At 34.5% G+C, this 19751-nt stretch overlaps 1 protein-coding gene across 10 annotated transcripts in view; it reads right to left on the bottom strand.

Moving 5' to 3' along the window:
* Nucleotides 1-19751, bottom strand: part of LOC149799133 (peripheral plasma membrane protein CASK-like) — a 397425-nt gene that overhangs the window by 17515 nt on the left and 360159 nt on the right. For all 10 annotated transcript variants that reach the window (XR_016421088.1, XR_016421089.1, XM_089958206.1 and 7 more), the window contains 5 exons: nucleotides 13133-13231; nucleotides 11747-11891; nucleotides 5254-5394; nucleotides 4443-4523; nucleotides 247-449 (listed from right to left, as the gene is read on the bottom strand). Coding sequence is in view for 8 of the 10 variants with exons in the window: in XM_089958206.1 (XP_089814332.1) it covers nucleotides 247-449; nucleotides 4443-4523; nucleotides 5254-5394; nucleotides 11747-11891; nucleotides 13133-13231 (669 nt within the window). In the remaining 2 variants the exon portion in view is untranslated. The remainder of the gene's footprint in view (nucleotides 1-246; nucleotides 450-4442; nucleotides 4524-5253; nucleotides 5395-11746; nucleotides 11892-13132; nucleotides 13232-19751) is intronic.

Below are 19751 nucleotides of genomic sequence, written 5' to 3'. Positions count from 1 at the left end.
TTTACTTATGAGATCAGTAACAATGGATAGTGATTATCAACTTTAATCATCACAAGTGCTAAATTTAGCAGTCTTAGCTAGAAGCTCACCATAAGGGGAGGCAACTTCCAAAGTACGCAAATGCCAGTTTTGTTGAACAGCAATATAGGATAGTGCAAAATTGTCTCTGTACTCATTAAAGGAAAGAAAGAAATTTCAAGATCCCTATTTGTTATAAAATGATTCTTGTTTTTACAGATAAATTACCTGGGGTTCTACATCCAGAATGCTCATCAACCCAAGGTCATGAATCTGTCGTATCGTCTCAAGTTTTGTGCCATACATGGCATCATCATGTGTTCCATATTCCAGGTATTTGTTAGCAGCTATGTCCTCCATCATTTGTTCTCGTGTCACAAAATAATAACTTTTACCATTATCCTCGTTGGGTTTTCTAGGTCTTGTTGTGTCTGAAAAGGTTTTGATTTTACTTGTTATTTGGATTCTTAAAGCTCAAATAAGAATAAGAAACTGATGTGGTCAGTTTGACATTTGTATTGAAACACTTTTTACACTGTCCAATAATATTTTACAGTGTTTAATAAATATTTTCCACAGTTTTAAATACACATTTTACATTGTGTCCAATACATATTTTACACAGTCCAATATATATTTTACACTGTATCCTATACATATTTTACACTTTGTTCAATAAATATTTTAGTGTTAAATACATATTTTAGACTGTGACCAATACATATTTTACAATGTCCAATAAATATCTGACACTGTACCCAATTCATATTTTACACTTTGAACAAAACCTATATTATGCACAATGTCCAATATATATTTTACACTGTGATCTGATAGGAGATACCAGGTTAAAGTTTACTCCATTCATTGTTAAAAATTTCATTTTTACAACCATCCTTTAGGTGGAATACAGACACCCACAATTTGTACATCAATCTGATTGCTGTTATTACACCACTACCTAAATTGCTATATAGAAATTCATGCCGCTTTTTAATTATGTTGCTATAGAAGTAACCATCTGCAAGAGGATTATGTCCCCAACCAAGTGGGATTCATGGCAGGGGATCATATGTACACAAAATTCTACTATAATGAAATTTTCTAATATTTTTCAACAAAATTTGACACTCAGTCATGGCTGGAAGCTGCATTATGTGCAGAGTGATTCCAACCCTCCTATTGTGTAATAGGAATGTAAAGTTAAAAACAGTCTACCAAAACTGAAAGAAGGAACACTTAAATTTTTTAACAGACAATCATTTTCAGAATAAAACTCGCTGCTTCAAAGTACTTTTTGGTTTAAATGTTCCTCCAACAACTACCTTTACCACTATTTGACACAGTGAATTTCATCAGGAAAAAGACTACAAATGAATGGAATCTGTTCATTGTTTATTCATTGCATTCAGTATTTTGAACATTTGTAGCCTGATGTGTTTTCATTGAGGTATGCTTTACAATGATTGTTCATTCTGACATCTTTCTTGCAATCTCTGTTTAAACAGTGCACCTAACCAACATGATTTCTGATTGTTTAATACAGCATAACTGGACCTAAGCAACCTCTGATATGAATGACCACTTGTAATGTACAAAAGAAATCAATGTGCACAAACTCATTTTGCTGTACAAATGCACTGGTGTCATTGAGCAGCAAGTAACCTACTGCCATGAACTGCAATGAAATATATTTCCACACTGGTATGACGACTGTATCAAAAACTAGATATAAATATTACAGACCATTATTTCATCTTTTGTAACCATGATCGCCAAGTCCAGTCTACAAGTGTTGTGCAAATTTCTTTTGATGGAGATGCATAAAACATTTGGATTTTACCAGTTTCCTTGCATGTACAAGGCAGAATTGTATCCTACAGTCCACAAACCAATCTTACAAATCACAAAATTGCCATTATAGAGATGCAGTCGTCTAAATCCACATTATGATCAACCATTGAATCCTTACAGTAATCATTTCAGGGTACACAGAGCCAGTCTTTAATGGAATCAATTATGGGTAGACATAACCAATTCAGTCTTTAATGGAATCAATTATGGGTAGACATAAACAATTGAGTCTTTAATGGAATCAATTATGGGTAGACATAACCAATTCAGTCTTTAATGGAATCAATCAAGTGTGCACATAGCCAATCAAAAGGCTCATACTGTTTGTTTATATGTTGTGAATACCTGCATAATGATGATGTAATAATAATAAATCTTCTCATCATGTTTTCACAATACCATGTTGCATTGTATGTGTGCGTGCGTGTGATTTGGATTTTTGATGTAACTTTAAAAAAATTCAGTCATATCGCTAAGATGTCTGAAGTGTGGCAGTTTATAGTGATGTCCAGCACTTGGGCATCATGCCACAGACATGTAGCATGATGTCCCACTTAGTCACATTATCCTGACACCAGGCCGACCAGTCCTAACTCTAACCTCTTAATGATGAGCGCCAAGTGAGGGAGCTGTTAGTATCATTTCTGTAAGTCTTTGGTATGACTCAGTTGGGGATTGAACCCACGACCTCCTGCATCTGAGGCAGATGCTCCAACCACTAGGCCAGTGGAGATGTGGTTTGCATTGTAAGTTGTTTGCGTATGGAATTATAACATGTAATGACTTGGGTGAACACAGTTATTGTTTTCTCTCTTATTAACATTTTCCAGATGAGTTAACTCTGTACTTGCTGTAAATGTGCATATTCTTTGTTGCCTTATCAATGTTACTGTTATTAAAACCTGCATACAATGCCTAAAGATCTCATGTTTTTACCTAAATGTGCTTTGATTATCAAGTTAATCCGTTTATTACTGATGTTGCTGGTGCCTTCAGTTTTGATTGTTAAAATTATAGAATAAGTGTTAACAGAGATAACTTCATACTTTTTGGTCAGGATAAATAAGTGTTACCTTAGCTAACTTTGCAATTCATATGCTAGTAAACTGGATGTAAAGGAAACAATGTAAATGTTTATGATCAATGTGTCTGTATTAATATATAATGCTATGTTTATATGAATGTATGTCATATTTTTACAAGAACTATGAATAAAGAATACAATTTATGTACAGTAAGTATGAGCATTTATCCTCCTTGAACTCAGCTGAAGTTTGACTATGAAAACTGGTTCTGCTACACGATGTGCACAAACCTGCTGTCTTGAGGGACCATTTTTAGTTGTCAGATTGCGTGGTCTCTCAAAATATATTTAAATGAATTCAACTGCTAGAACTCCTCTTAATGAATGCATTCATAAAATGTTACATCTGTACATCTATTTAATGTAAGAGAAACAGGAGTACTCCAACCCCATGTAAAATAGTCCTCAAAGAAGACAACACATATTTTTGCACTGAAACAAATTTCTACTTTCAGAGTTACCTTGACCCCAAAACCAATAGCCTTCTTTCTTTTGCTTATAATTGCAAGCCACCCACAAAATCTGAGTCAGGTCTATGATGTAGAGTTAATGTTATTGTGTGGAAACCTATAGGTCAGTGACCTTGAACTTTGGACTTTTGACCCCAATATCAACAGCCTTCAGCTTTACCTTTTTGCCATTCATAAAGTTTGCTTCAGATGTGTGAAGTGGACTATTGTTATTGTGCAGAACTAATTTTTGTATTGAGACAGTCACTTTGACCTTGACCTTTGACCAGAAAAGCAAATAGGTCTTTCTAACACCAATTGCTAGCCATCCACAAAGTTTGGTACCTGTAGATGATGCATAACTATACTTATTGTACTGAAACCACTTTTCATAATCTAGTCTACAGTGACTGTGATCTATGACCTATTAGACTTGATATTAACATGCATCTTACATATCCCATGTGCAAGCCATCAACAACTTTGAGAGGGTGGAGTACTCAAGTTATTGTGCAGAAACCATTTATTTTCTATCAACAACAGTGATCTTTACCTCTGACCATGTTACCTTGACACAAATGGAGCTCTTTTAGCAATCTAGAAAGTTTGGAAACTGTAGATCATGGAGAACCCAAGTTATTGTGAGGAAACCATTTAACTTCTCTTTGTCACAATAACCTTGACCTTTGAACTTTTAAGCCTGAAATCAGTACGGTTCTTCCCAATGCCACGTGAAAGCCATTACAAAGCTTTGGCAATTGTAGATGGTGGTAAATAAACTTATTATGTGGAAATCCAACTGGTAAGAGATAGATGGAAGGATGGACAGACAACATAACATAATATGCGTAGCCTTATGGCAGGTGTATGTGATGGACTTAAATCACCAAAAACTAATGTTGATACAAACAACAATATGGTGGACATTACCAACATTACCATAAGATAATGAGACAAAGAAAATAATTATATGTAGTTTAGTTCATCTGAGTAGAATGGAAAATTTTAATTAAAAGAAACAAAGTAAAATTACTCACGTGGAATTGGGTATGCATATTTCTCAGGATGTGTAGTAATTAATGTGTTTTTGATGTGTCTCCTTCCAACACCATGAGCACCTGATAAAAGATAGACTTTTATAATGGGCATATGATGCAAAAATTGAATTGCTATATAAAAAACATAACTTGAACTGACATTAAAATTATGTATTAATTATAATGTATCGATCTCATTTACCGCTGAAATATAAGACTATATCAAACAATAAAAATAATATTATTTCATTTCATATGAATCACGTTAAGAAATCTTGATATTTGCATATTATTTTATAAATTAATGTATACAAGAAATATTCTGCAGGATCTAGTGTGTCATCTACATTTATGTATCTGATTTGTCAGTGCAAAAATTAAATGCGATCATCACTGGACAAAATGATGCCTTTCTCAACATACATTGTTGGACAAACAAATACCACCTGTACTTGCTTATAAGACCAAGTCTAACTGCAAACTGCACAGATCCAGATCTGCTGGCACATAATGTGCAGGTAGAACTGGGTCTGTGCAGTTTGCTAGGAGTAATCAGTAGAACATACAACACAGACACTAATCTATAGGTGCATTATGCTACAGCAGATCAGGATCTATGTTATTTGACTTGACTTGTAAGCAAGTACATATGGTACCTGCATCTGCTATTTTCTTTCTTAGAAATGAGCTTCTTTAGAGTTAATAATTCTAAAGTTAATAATTCTATTACCTACAAGTAGAATCCAGAGAATTAAGTCAATGAAAGACTTCTTATCCCCAGCTAATGTCTTTTCACTTTTTTCTATCTTACCTAGTAATACCAATGTCTTTCTGACGAAGGCAGGTAACCGTACAACCTCTTCATATGTGACAAGATCGAGCTGGTCAAATATGGAGTTGTGTTTGGCTAGATACTTGTCTTTCTTCTTTTTCCCAAACCATGTACAATGCACTGAAAATATATTAAGGAATGAATTTTACTCTTTATGTAAAAGATCTGAAGAGTCTTACGTAACAAATTCGGAGAACCTCAAACTATTTTTAGAAACAAAATTTATTTTTAAAAGTTTCAAAAAAATGTTGATAACCAGTATACAGAAGAATAGATGAATTTCTGGTGGAATCAAGGCCTGAAGGATAATAACCTAAGAAACAAATTCAATTTAAAAAAGAAACTTGCCATATATATATATATATATATATATATATATATATATATATATATATATATATATATATATACACACACACACACACACACACACACACACACACCACTCAAGTGATTACTTGTGCCCAGATAACTTGCGTACCTGCTTATAATGTGGGGTCAGTCATGGATCCCATTTTCTTTTTTACTAGAAAGTACCAAAAATTAGACCCTTATTTGTTGAACATGTAGAAAATCATGATGAAAATTGGTAAATGAAACCTTGATATATTGCTCGTTTTATCATCAAAAACGGTTGATGTTACCTGGAAATTTTAATCAACATTATGAAAGTATCAACTTTGAATATGTTTTCCAAACAACATTCTTGGTAGATAACAGTATGCAATGAAACTCTGATCACTGAAATTGTCACTAACGCCTACTTGAGGCAACACTTTAAGAAATACATGGTTCCCACCCTTTTCCAAATATAAATTTCCTGGTCGTTTCCAGTTTTTTTCCAGGATGAAATTAATTTTGTCAGGTTAACATATGACCATTACTGAACAGAATTAAAGAACATTTTGGATTATAAAACATGTATTTTCCAAATCTGAACATGTTTCTCTTTCAAAACTCTCCAAAACATATATGTCAAAAAAATTGATCATGAAAAAAAAAAAAAAATCACATGAAACAAATCTGACTATATTCCTATAAACTGGCATTTCAAGCCACTTCAATGTACAGAATACAAATTCTAACTTTGCTTACCTGTGTTATGTTGCTACGTGGAAACAACATAATGAGCATAAATTATTTTGTTTCCTTTCAAACCTTTAATTCAATAGAATCCTAGAGCAATATATGTGCACGGTATACAAAGAAAAAAGTTTCTGTTTGTGAAGTGTCAAATTTTGAATTGCAGTGAACTGAAAAGTTGAATGCATTAAGCATTAAAATTTTATCGCATTTAAGCCAGAAAAGTTTTGTGACGGGTCACTTCAACCTTTCTTCGTTCATCTCCCCAGATGTCAGTGTAAACTTCAAAGGGGCTGAATTCCAACTCAGTGAAATTGACCGGGGTATCTTAACACGGTCCTTAGAAAGTAAACATTTGAGCTACCAACCCTAACCACTTGGTAGGAACCTATGTCAACTTATCATTTTTTCAAAGGGAAATTGTTTCGCACTGTCGTTCACAGATTCCAAGCTGTCTAAACCTGATGAAAGGAATTATTTCTTTGGGAAAAATTAGGGACCGATGCCTACAGTTGGGAAGAATAAATTAATGCGTACAATTTAGAAGCAATCAGACCTTAAAGTGACAACCTTAGTCAAAATTCTTTAGTCTGAAAATCTCCTAAAAGAGGAAGAGAGTCTTGACTCAGTGGGAGGCCTGAAGAGAATAATGCTTTCCTTGTTAAACAGTAAAGGGACCAGGTGGCCATCTTGTAAAAAGAAAGACAGGTTTTAGTGCTAGGACGCACAAGTTCTGAAAGAGAACAGCAATAAGGTATGCAATTTTTGTTTCACATAATATTCTATCATTTGATTGTTTGTTTTTTGTAAATGTGTTAGCTATGACTAGGTTTCCATATTATGTATTGTTTATTCAATTCATGGAAATGTGTTGATGCTAGAGTTGTTATGCAATTTATTTTATTCAATTTCATGGAAATGTGTTGATGCTAGAATTGTTATGCAGTTCATCTTTTAATTTTACAATTATTAGTTCATTGGTAGAATTGATTGCATGCGATCCAAATGTTTATATGTGATGGATTTCATAGGGTTATATGAAATAACTTCCTTTGTTTGTTAGGACGCTACAGACTATCATGAGATAACAATAATTACATAATTATATCTGATTTTGAAATGTTTTAATAATCTTGTAGGTTAAGGATTGCTGTGAGTTACAATTTGTGAATTTCATGCAATAGTATTTGTGCATGTAGTAGCATGTAAAGGAATATGGTAATATTTGATAGAAAGCTCATGTGGTAATTTAAGACCTGCCACTGGAAGTGAGGTCAATGTTCTACTGTACAAAGTCAGAATTTACGCAGTGTGTGGATAGCCAACATGCTCTGAGTAATGTGAGGGAATTTTATGTATGTCTAGAGAGTGGGGTATACAGGAATTATGGGGCAATTTTGTCCTTTAAGGAACAGCTATCTGGGAGAGAGAGATGGGACAGTCTGAAGACAGAAGTCCGAGGGAAAGAAGGACGAGGTCAGAATAAAAGGACCAGGAAGTCCATGAAGGGGCAAAGCATAGAGCTTAGGAAGGATGAACTAGGAGACACTGATATAAGGTCAGAAGGAAGGAAGGTGATGCACATCAATCGTGGGCATTGCGCTCTTTTCACCTCTCATTATGATGATGTAATAAATCCAAATTAGACACACCTGTTAAATTCTACTGACATAATCTAACTTGAATTGGAATTGTACTTATTAATTTGTTGTGATTCAATTTGTTATTTTCTTGTCACAGGGGGCTCATATTGCTTTATTTCTTCCCAGTATTCTCGCTCAATTCTCTGTTGAAATTCCATACAAAGGAAAAGAATAAGAACTACAAATCTGCCTTTACCATGGATTTAACAAGTGGTGTAATTTCCTGTTCATGTGTGGAAAGAGATACACCACTCCCTTGATAACTCACACCCTGATAACTTGCAAACCGCTTATAATGTGGGGTCAGGCATGGATCCCATTTTAATAAACCAGAAAATACCCCAAAAATTGATCCCTATTTGTTGAACTTGAAGAAAATCGTGATCAAAATTGGTAACGGAAACTTTGATGTATCGTTTGTTTTACCATTGAAAACGGTAGATAGGACCTGGAAATTTTAATTAACACTATGAAATATCAAATTTAAAAACAGGTCAAACAATTCTTTACATTTTCTTTCCAAACGACATTCCTAGTACACCGCAATTAATGAAATGTAAGGAAATTTCGATCAATGAAAATGTCACTTACGCCGAGTGGATGCAGTACTTTAATAAATACAAATTAAATAATTTTTTTATCAATTGAAATTCATGTTCTAGTTCTGATCTTTTAGTTCCTTTTAAGTGTAATCGTCATAAATGCAATGTGTCTTCTTGAAATTAAATGTGAAATGTGTCAATCTACCATAACAGCTATGCCCGCGAGCATTTCTCTGAAAACCTAATTAAGTGCCAACTGTGTTTTGATATTGGACTTACGGAAGTATTTGCTGTATTGCTGCACTGAATTAATAGCTGGCCTCTTTTGTATTATCATGTTAATTATGTCTTTTGAATCAAATAAAGGAGGTGGAATAAAAGAAAAGTTAAAAGGAATGAAAACCCAGCAAACTTAAAATCTAGCTGCCCTGGTCATATGTCGGGTGAATTCACTTCACTTGATCAATCAAACACTTATAAATGTTATTGTGTATGTCAAATAAACTACCTTAAATTAACAGACTCTTTCATAACTGTGTTCAAAGATAACAAGGCAGCCAAGCAAAATGAATAAATGAATACTTCATAAAATAAAGAGCTTGATTTCACAGATACGTTCCATTGTGGACAAGCGAGTTTCAGAGAATTCTCGAACTGGCACTTAGAGATATCCTCAAGGATGATAAGAAGTTTCATTATTACTTCCAGTGAAATCATGACATCAATATTGTACTAACTGTACAATACAAAAATTTTACTAACTGAACAATACAAAGTATGAGTTTCGACGCAGACAATTGTCACATGAAATAAATGTCGTGTGCTTTTGAAAAAAGGAATCTTGTTTGGCAGTTATCAACAGTTAGTCTAGTTTCCTGCCCTGGGGACTCTCGATTTGGCAGGATAATATTAAACACCACTACGGGAACCAGACTCAACAAGAAAACAAAAAGCAGTGACGAAAAACACATATTTTTTCGTGTACACGTGATGGTTGTTGAAACCAGTTGGAACGATCTTTCATATGTTGTACATTTTGAAAATAAATGTTATTTAAACAGAATAACGAACAACTTCATTAGAAAAAGCACGTTACTGAAAATTATTTTCATCGTGATTGTAAAATAAGGGATTCAGTCAATAAACAGCCCAGTTTTCTAACGTGGCTCCCCCCCCCAGTTTTTTTTATGTCAAAGCAATTTTTTTCAATTTTTGGAGGTCCCTCAGTAACTTGCACCTCACTTATAGTGCGGTCTATGTTTGTGGACCCTGTTGTGCGCGAGTTATCGAGGGAGAGGTGTATAACTCTAAACTCTCAACATTATCATAATTTACGGATTTATCAGGCAGTTACAGAGTAGAATGAACTACGTCAAAATGTTGTCTAATGTAAAGACTTGACAATAGTATATTCAAGATGGCACCATGTTAGTATGGGAAGTCTGTTAGACATGAAAGCGCAGAGGATGCTAGTGTTAGGGCCATTCTTGTCAGTCAGGTTAGAAATTATAAATCAATGAATGAAATGACTAAGATCTGTGCACTTTTTATCACATTAAAGATTTTCATTATTGAAATTGGTGGATGGTACAAAACAAATAGGGAGGTCTATTCAGACTATATTTCCAAGTTTGTACTTACTTTGTAATTCCAGAGTGGGCACTCAGAGAATTCCTCACTATTATTTGCAATAAAATTATTGCATTTACTTTCAACGACGACAGCTGTTTCAAGAATTAAATATTCCCTTTTTTGGGCGTTTTTATAAAAAAATAGAATCTTGTTTGAATCAATAACTAGTCTGGTTCCCTGCTTACTAAGTTCCTTGCATTGCATTTTACAAAGAATAGAGAGCAATGCAGGGAGCAGAGGGATCAGGGAACCAGGCTACTCAACAACAACATAAAGCAGTGATGTAATATACAATGTTTCTGCGTATACATGAAGGTTGTTGAAACCAGTTGGAATAATGTTAACAATCTGTCAGTGGTTGGATATCTTGAAAATAAAGGTCATTTTTATATAAAAACAAAAACTTCGTTAGAAAAATGCTTAATTGACAATTATCCTCAATGCGATTTTAAAGTGATTATTCAGCAATTAAACAGATCAGTTTGCCTTCCCCCCACGCATGATTTTCTCGAGGGTGGTATCATTTCATATTGTAATGGACAACCCTCATTAACTTTTGCCTTGCTTACAGTGCAGTCTATGTTTTTGGACCCTGGTATGCACGAGTTATCAAGGGAGAAGTATATGACCATCCTTTCAGTAGCAATAACAAGATTTTCAAGATTGCCACTGCGGCAGCCTTAACAGATGCAGGATCAGCACAATTTTCCAAAACTGGCTCTCCCAGCAACACCATTTTCATTCAAGACCATATCATAAATGTGTGTTTAAAGTTTCATGGCAATGCTCCAAGTCGTCTAGGAAGAGTAGCAATAATAAACTTGTGCTAATGGATGGACGGATGACAGATGAAAGACCCTCCCATAAGCTCTTCTGGTCTATGACCAGTAGACCTAAAAAACATTATGTTATTTACATTAGTATACTGATATTTATCTGAGAGAACTATTAACAGTCATTAACTGCTTCAACCTCAATTAATTCAATACTTAGAGTTCTCTGAACCATCCCTCTGTGCACTGCCTGGCCTCAAATTCATTGATAGTGGACATAACCTTCATTTTCTTTTGCTGATAGCTTGTATTAATAATCCTTAGCCACATCTGCATTTATGGTACTTCAAGTGAGATTCACTTTATTTCTAGAAAAAATGGTATGCATTCCATTTCCAGATTTGTACCATTAGCTGAGGCTGACTGCACAGATCATTTATTAGAATGGTTACTCACAGGCTGTAATCCTGATTAGTCCCATAAAGAGATGATGACAATGTAAAAACTTGTCTTACAATTAAAAATGGATTATGCAGTGAAGAAAATAGTATCTGCTGAATGATTTCTGAATACAGTTTGGTACATATTTGTAATTAGAAAATGATGATGTAAGTTTCTTGTTGTTGCATTATGATTCTGATGGTTGCCATGGCAACCAGTTGATAATTTTCACGTGCCAATTCTGAAATTTTTAGTCCCAATGCAACCAGTTTTGCTGCAATATGAAGCACTTAAGTAGATGAAAACTCCTAACACAGAACACTGGTAGGGCTGAGGAAAATGGGAGGTGGTTCTATACCTGCATGTTCCTGTCTCTTCTCGTGAGCTAGGCGTGATATTCTCCACTCCTGAAGTTCATGGGAGGGGATGAGACCTGCAGGCTCTGTAGGTAAGGCATCATATTTACGGGCCTGCCACCAATTGGTATCTTCTTTGCTTATTACCTTTAAAATAAAAGACATGGCAGTTATGATGGGTCTTGATCCATTCACCAAAATTTGATGCATATTCTTTAAAAGAGAGCAAAATCATGAGTGCAGTGAAAGCCCTGATTAAAATCCTGGTTTTTCATTCTCGGAGAATCTATAGCAACAGTAACAGTTTCTGTTTGTTCTCTTCTTAGTGAGGTTGAACCTATGAAAGAATAAAAGCTTTGATACAAACAGTGTGGTTAATCCTTTTTATTGTTTATTATAGACTTGAACATCAAATTTGCTTTACTTTTCTTCATCAACATTTTGCACAAATTTTCGTTTGAGTAATAAAATATTTATCCAGGTAACACCTATTGCCCAATTGTGTCAAAATCAATCTAGAAGCAACACTCGCATCATAGCTTTTGAAAGAACCGTCATTTACAGTTCACCTGTACATTTCCTATGCACGTTTTACCTAGGTACTTCAACTGCCTGAATCAGTTACTTGGTGTAGACTGCACTTCTTTCAAACTGGATACAAATTGGTTGTTACAAATGCATACATGTCACATAACCTACATAACATCATCAAAACCACTTGAACATGTGTGTATGAACTCACTGGATTGGAAATATACGAGAGAGAGAGAGAGAGAGAGAGAGAGAGGGAGGGAGGGAGGGAGAGAGAGATTCTACACCACCAGTACTTAAAAATTATGCTTTATGATAAATCAGAGCATGAAAACAACAAAATTCATCTACTTCTGGCTGCTTGAAGCATCCAACCAACTGGGGACAATGTGTATGGGAAACATGCGAGTTAATTCGAAACAGTATTTTTCCCGAGTATGTTGTCTTCTAAAGTGAATGAAGATTATAATGGGCATCTGCCCGCATAGGCAGTTATCTAAATAATGGGTGTAGGGTGTATTTAGATCCCCCGAAAAATATCTCAGAAGAGGAAACGTAAATAAAATAATTACTTATTCAAATTTGTTATTAGCACGAATATAATTCTTTAACTGGGAAACAATACCTGTAAAATGCTACCTAAAGGGAGATAATCGACATACAACATGGACAGGGATAATCTGATACTTGTATTATATGTATATACTTCTTCGGGAAATGAGACACATTATAATCTGGAGGTATCCAAATTTGTGAGTAGCAAAACACAATAACTAAAGTGGGTAAATATAACTGGTAGATACTCTGTAAAGGGAGGTAACCAACATTTAACATGGAGAATATCTCTTACTGCTTACCCTGAGAACATCCCCAACTTTGAATGGCACACCAGCCTGTGGACATGGGATGACATCATCATCAGTGGGGTCATAATCAAACAAAGCTCGAACATAAATCTGCAACATAAAATATGATCTCATCAGTATATTAGAATTACTTCTAAGACAAACCTTAAAGGAATCAATATTAGACTATTTAGATAAACAATCTCAGCTACTTTAGATCAATCTTAAGTATTTACAATTTTCAGTCCTTACACTGTCTGCATAGCTAAAAATCATAACAATTAACTATTTCACATAGAAAGCCTAAAAAAATGAGAAACCCATCATGATTGGCAGCTCTGATGAGGAATTATACTTTCTTAGCAAATTCACTGGGTTGTCTTTACTTGACCCAAACTTCTATTAAAGCAGGTAGTATTCTTATATAATAAATAACCCCAAATTTGATCACCTCAAAGATATTTAAGTTCTGAAAATGATTACTCTAGTCTATGTGGTGTCCAATGATCAACTGTACAGTAAATTTAAAGCGAGTACTCACATTTTTCCAGCAATGCTCGTCATATCAGAACAACATCAATACTGCCATTTCCACAAAGATTTTTTAAAACAAAAAATCTGCTTTGCAATCATTTTTAACAATTATCTAAGCAAAGATTGAAGGAAAACTATCTTTGAGATAGGATTAACTAACTAAAAATAATTACACAAAAGTAATGCCTAAGAAAACACAAATAAGAACATGCAATTGTTGTAATAAGTTTCTGTAAGAAATATCTGCATAGATTCATTGATGCACAAAGCCGTATGTAGCACAGAACTATAATACTGATAGTTAACATATTAACCCCTGGCGATAAATTAACGTAGTAGGAGGTATTAACCTACTGACGAGCTCTGTAGCGTCATGGTCATGCATGATACACTAATTTAAAAGTGGGTGGTATTTTAGAAAGGTAGACAGATGTAGCTCTACAATGATACCAAATGATCTGGAATTTCTAATTGTACTTCAAAATACAGAGGAAAAAACCTCATTTTTTGGACCCATTTTTTGTTCTACCCAAAATTTGCCCGTGGTCGGAATTCGATTTTGTGTCTGGATTTTAGACCTTTTGGTCTCAGATCTAAGGCAAACTGGTATGAACTGCAAACAGACAGATGAACCTATGCAAAAAATAGGATAAGATGGGCATTTGGAATAAAGAGCGGTCTCGATACAAAAATAATGTCTCCATTTAGCAAAAAAAACAAACAAAAGATCTCCAACTCTCCAACTTTTACCCTTCTGCTCATGTGCGAGCCAAATAGCCAATGAAAAACGATGTTTCTAACACAACTAGGCAGTATGTTATTGGATGATCACTTGGAAGTTGGTGTTTTCGGATGTATTCAGAAATAGCTATCAAAATGTGTTTCCTACTCGAATTTCAGGTGAAACGACAAAAACCTCCAGGGGTTAATGTGTTAAGGATTTTATCATCTTAATTATCAAAAGTTGCTACAATTAAAGTTATTTTTTGTCTCCACAGATATACATTACAGCATTCACCATACACTGAATACCGTTAAATCAAAACTTTATCATGACTTAAGTGAGTGTATCTTATTGTACAAGTTTATGAATTTGCAATACCTTTATTTACACTAATTTAATCTATGGGCAACTTGAAATTAAAGTGATTATTGTCACAAAAACCTTTCTGGAAATATTCTGTCAACATTTTTGTAAAATAGTTCAAGAAATAAAGAGGAAAGAACGCGAGAAGCCGAAGATTTATCATTTTGTTCATTGCAGTATAGAAATATTGAATAAATAGTCACATAAGAAAATATTTGTATTTAAACATAACATTAGTATCAGCAACATAATGAGGTATGTATAGCAAAGCACCTATTTGAAAATAATGATTATTCTTTGCTTGCTAACTATAGCTCTCCTTATCAACTGAGAAGAATCGACATGTCAATAAAGTACCGAACTTTAATCCATACAAATTGGTAAATAAATTAATTAGCCTTACTGCTTTGTGTTCCTTATATGTTAGGTTTTTTCACCTTCATAAATAATGGCTATTATTGCCATTAATAATTATCAAGATGACAAAAGCTATTTGCCGAGAAGCACAGCATTATTCAATTAGTGTGGCATCCAGTCACCATAAAGTAATAATGGCAGATAACAAAATTTATCTGAAAGTGTACCAGACTAAAACCAGTTAACAGCACATCCTTCCTAAACAGGCAGTGAAGGAATAAGTTGCTAACAGCACAAAATATCATCAGGCACTCCGATGGAAGAATGAAAGCAATCTGACTATATGAAAAGACAGATGGTCCTTTCATCATTGTAGAGACACCCAATGTCAGAAAGGTTCAAATAACATCGTCAGTTATACATGCTGAATCACTGGGAAAATGGAACGGATGGAGATACTTGCAGCTAAATGTTTGTAACCTGTTTATTTGGGAAAGTCATCTGAATGTGTTTGCAGTCAATGATGATTATTTATAATTATTTTAAACATAATATAAATTTTATCACACTGTTCATCACCTTGATCTCTAGACTCCAGACTCAATACCTTGGTTTATTAGTTTACATGAAAGTCATCTACAAACTCTGATTAAAGAACTGACCTCTGAATAAAATTTATTCTGATAAATCCATTTTTCTTGGGAGTCAAAACGACCTGGACATTTGACCTTTTGCCCACTCCCAGTAGACCTCCTCCTTATCTTAATTGTAGGCCAGCTGAAATCTCTTGTCAAGGTATGTGGTCTAGAATTAAGTTATTGTGCAAAAAGACAATTCTTCGTTTGAAAAATCACAGTGACCCTGACATTTGATCTTTTGACCCCCAAATTTATATACATTTTCTTTACTCTAAGCGCAAGCAGTCCAAAAAGTTAGCTCCAGGTCTGTGATGCAAAACTGAAGTTACTGTTCAGAAACCATTTTTCTTCTTATATTCAGTGACCCTGTCATTGCAATTGGACCCCCAAACCAATAGGCTTCTTCCTTAACCCAAGTGCAATCATTCACAATATTTGGTCCATGTCTGTGACGTTAAGCTAATATTATTCTATTGAAACCATTTTTCATCCTGACCTTTGTCCTTTTTACCTCCAATCAATAGTTTCTTCCTTACCCATAGTGCAAGCTATCCAAAATGTATGGTCCTGGTAGGTAATGAAGAACTATTATTATTGTGCAGAAACCTTTTTTCTTCTTTTGGTCACTGCAACTTTGACCTTTTGCCCCCAAAACCGATAGTCTTTTACATTATCCCAAGTGCAAGGCATCCACAAAATTTGGTCCTGGTCTGTGATGTAGAACCATTGTTACTGTGCGGAAGCCATTTTTCTTTCTTTGGTCACAGTAACCTTGACCATTTATCTTTTGACCTAAAATCAACAGGTTTCATCAATACCCCAAGTGCAAGCTATGCACAATATTTTGTCCGAATGTATGATGTAGAAATGTTATTGTACCATTATTTTTTTTCAATCACAAAGACATTTAATTTTCATGACGATCAGATAGACTTCTTCCTTACCCCAAATGCAAGATATCAACACTGTTTCATGAAGGTGTGTGCTGTAGAACTGAAGTTACCATGGGGAAAATGAAATGTTAAAGTAAGACAGCATCACTGCGCAACATGTTTTACCATAATGGTGGATGTATAAAATAGGAAATGCATTCAGTCAGTTATGAAGATTTAAAGGTTTCCTAAAGTTATTACATATTTTAAAAAAATCATGATGAATTTTGCAGCAGGGGATTTTAAGATAAGAAAGGCATAATGCCAGCCTGTCTATCATGTTGGGTTCTCTGCCTAATAATCATGTCTGTTATGGTACTTATATGTAGAAATGGATATTCTGATAGATTTGGATATCCAAAACCTACTGCAGAAACATTCCCCCCACCACTAACATCTGGATGGTTTCCTGATGGCTAATGGGGACAGGGTGGGTGGGTGGTGGCTGTAAGCCATATAAAAATGTCCACAATAAGTTTAATCAGTCCATCTTCAACAATGTACAATAAAGTTATACAAATTGAAATATTACATTTTAATTTGTAAAGCTAATATAATTTTAACACAAGTCTCAACTGAGTCAAATAACTTAAATGTATTTTAAGCAAGTCTGTTATATTTTCTAAGTTCATGGTGAATGGGAGATCATGTAAAAATTCAAAAAAAGGACCACTGATTTACAAGATCAATGTCAATTCTGAGATGACCCATCCTCAGTAACAATGTGTTGTCAACAGAAGGGGATGTGTCTTGAGATTTGTTTTGCTGTATTGTTAAATAGTCCATGTTTGAAATCACCAATATATTAGTGAGCTTGCATCTAGTCCACATGATTGGAAAAGCAAAAACATAAGGGTGTCCTGCACCATATGTTACCTTTAAGTTTAATTAAAATAGGTCACCATGACTATGCTGACTGCACATAATAAACAAAAATAGTTTGGTGCAAAGCGAGCAACTAAAGATGGGGTATGGATGAAGAGAGAAAATCCATAATCCATTATTACTCCATTACACCAAGGACCCTACACAAGTGCTCATTTGAAATTAAATTTGTGGCAAATTTAGCCTGGGTCACCTGGCCCACTTAGTCTTTATCATTATGCAATCAATATCCAAACCAGGTCTGGGTAAAAAAATGAAGAGTGGAAAATGAGGCACCTCAATAAGCTTCACAGTGCTTCAAATGTTGAGATAAATTAAATTACACCCCCACCCCCCTTTCCAAAAACAAAACAACAAAAAACAAAGCATACCAATTCAAATCTTCTTGGTAAAGAGAAGAGAGTTTTTCTTGGGAAGAAAATGTTGGAAAAACAATTTACTTCAAAAAAAGTCTACTATCGACGTCATCTGCATTACAACATCATACACTTGATGATGTCAGCAAAATGCATGGGGTCAAAGTTTTGCCACTTTATCCCAAGACAGCTATCTGCAAGTTAACTATGGAGATTAAGTCTAGGCTTGAGACTAGATGAAGTTAAATTATTTCTTTTCAGCAATGCTTGGCAAGCAAACATCACCACCATACAATGAGTTTCACAGATTTGTATAAAATTAATGCAAATATAATATTCTATTTGCATCATAATGAAATATATACATGCACTAAAATATATACATACATGTAATTCAAGTTTTAGGCTTCAAGTGTAACAGGTTTACCTACCGTCATGTCATGACACTCTTATATAGTATTATGTCACAAAATGACACAGTTATCTAGTATTTATGTCATGCACATAACAGCATTATCTAGTATTATGTCACAGCATGACATGATTATGTAATATTATGTTATATCATGACCCCATTATCTACTATTATATCACCATTATCTAGTATGTCACAGTAAGTCACCGTTACCTAGTGTTATTTCCCAATATGAACCATTATCTAGTACAGATTTATGCCTATATGTATTTAAGGAAACTGTCAGCTATTAGGTAGAACATGGCAGCCCAGTGTTTGCAAGCTTTTTAGACACTAGTAAGGCATTTGATAGGGTCAATCATTGGACACTCTTTAAACAGCTGACTGATATTAAAATACCTGTCTACATAGTTCATATTTTAGTTAACTGGTATTGCAAACAGTTGTATTATGTGCGATGGGGAAGTGTAATATCCAGTGCTTTCTATGTCACCAATGGGTTGAGGCAAGGGGGTATTCTTTCTCCTTCATTATTAAATATATATTTAGATGAGTTAAATCATAAGCTGGGTCAGTATTACGTGGGGCTTACGTCTGCCACCAAATGTGTTGTTTCTTAACAATTTTAGTTTTGCTGATGATATGTCATTGATAAGTCCTTCTATCGCAGATTTAACCCTTTACCTCATAGAGCATAGTGACAAAGTGCAGCACGCTATAAATAGAACACATGTCACCTAGTCGACAGCACATGCATAGGCCTGCCTGTGAACTGTTAAGCAATGTAGTGTATGTTACGTTTAACAGCAGTTTTAACCATTTTACATTTTTGGTACACATATATTATATGTGGAAAAATTTAAGAGTAAAGTCCGATTGTTATAGCTGTGTAATTATTTTTCATGGAAGAATTTTTTATGTGCTTTAAAATCGAGAGAAAACTTGTTCACCATCATGTCAGTGAGGCCGCATGACTAACCGTAGCTGCCATTTCCCATACTCGAAATTTACCTGTTTTTCGTCTGCATCTACATCACTAAGTCATCTGAATTTGATAATCAATAAAAACTAATTGCTGCCTACATAAATTTCAGAGCCTTTACCCAAGTTATTGAATCTTTCATAGTTGTGATTCTAATCGTGAAAACTTCTTAAGTACTGAATGAAATCCTGCCTGTGAAATGTTAAGCAATGTAGTGTATGTTACGTTTAACAGCAATTTTAACCATTTTACATTTTTGGTACACATATATCATGTGTGGAAAAATTTAAGAGTAAAGTCCGACTGTTATAGCTGTGTAATTATTTTTCACGGAAGAATTTTTTTATGTGCTTTAAAATCGAGAGAGAACTTGTTCACCGTCATGTCAGTCAGGCCGTGTGACCAACCGTAGCTGCCATTTCCGATACTCGAAATTTACAAGGTT

This window comes from Sinohyriopsis cumingii, chromosome 5 (genome assembly GCF_028554795.1).
Source record: "Sinohyriopsis cumingii isolate HCF-2022 chromosome 5, ASM2855479v2, whole genome shotgun sequence".
Taxonomy (NCBI): Eukaryota; Metazoa; Mollusca; class Bivalvia; order Unionida; family Unionidae; genus Sinohyriopsis; species Sinohyriopsis cumingii.
The sequence above is the reverse complement of the archived record's forward strand: the minus strand, read 5'-3'. Positions and strand labels throughout refer to the sequence as shown.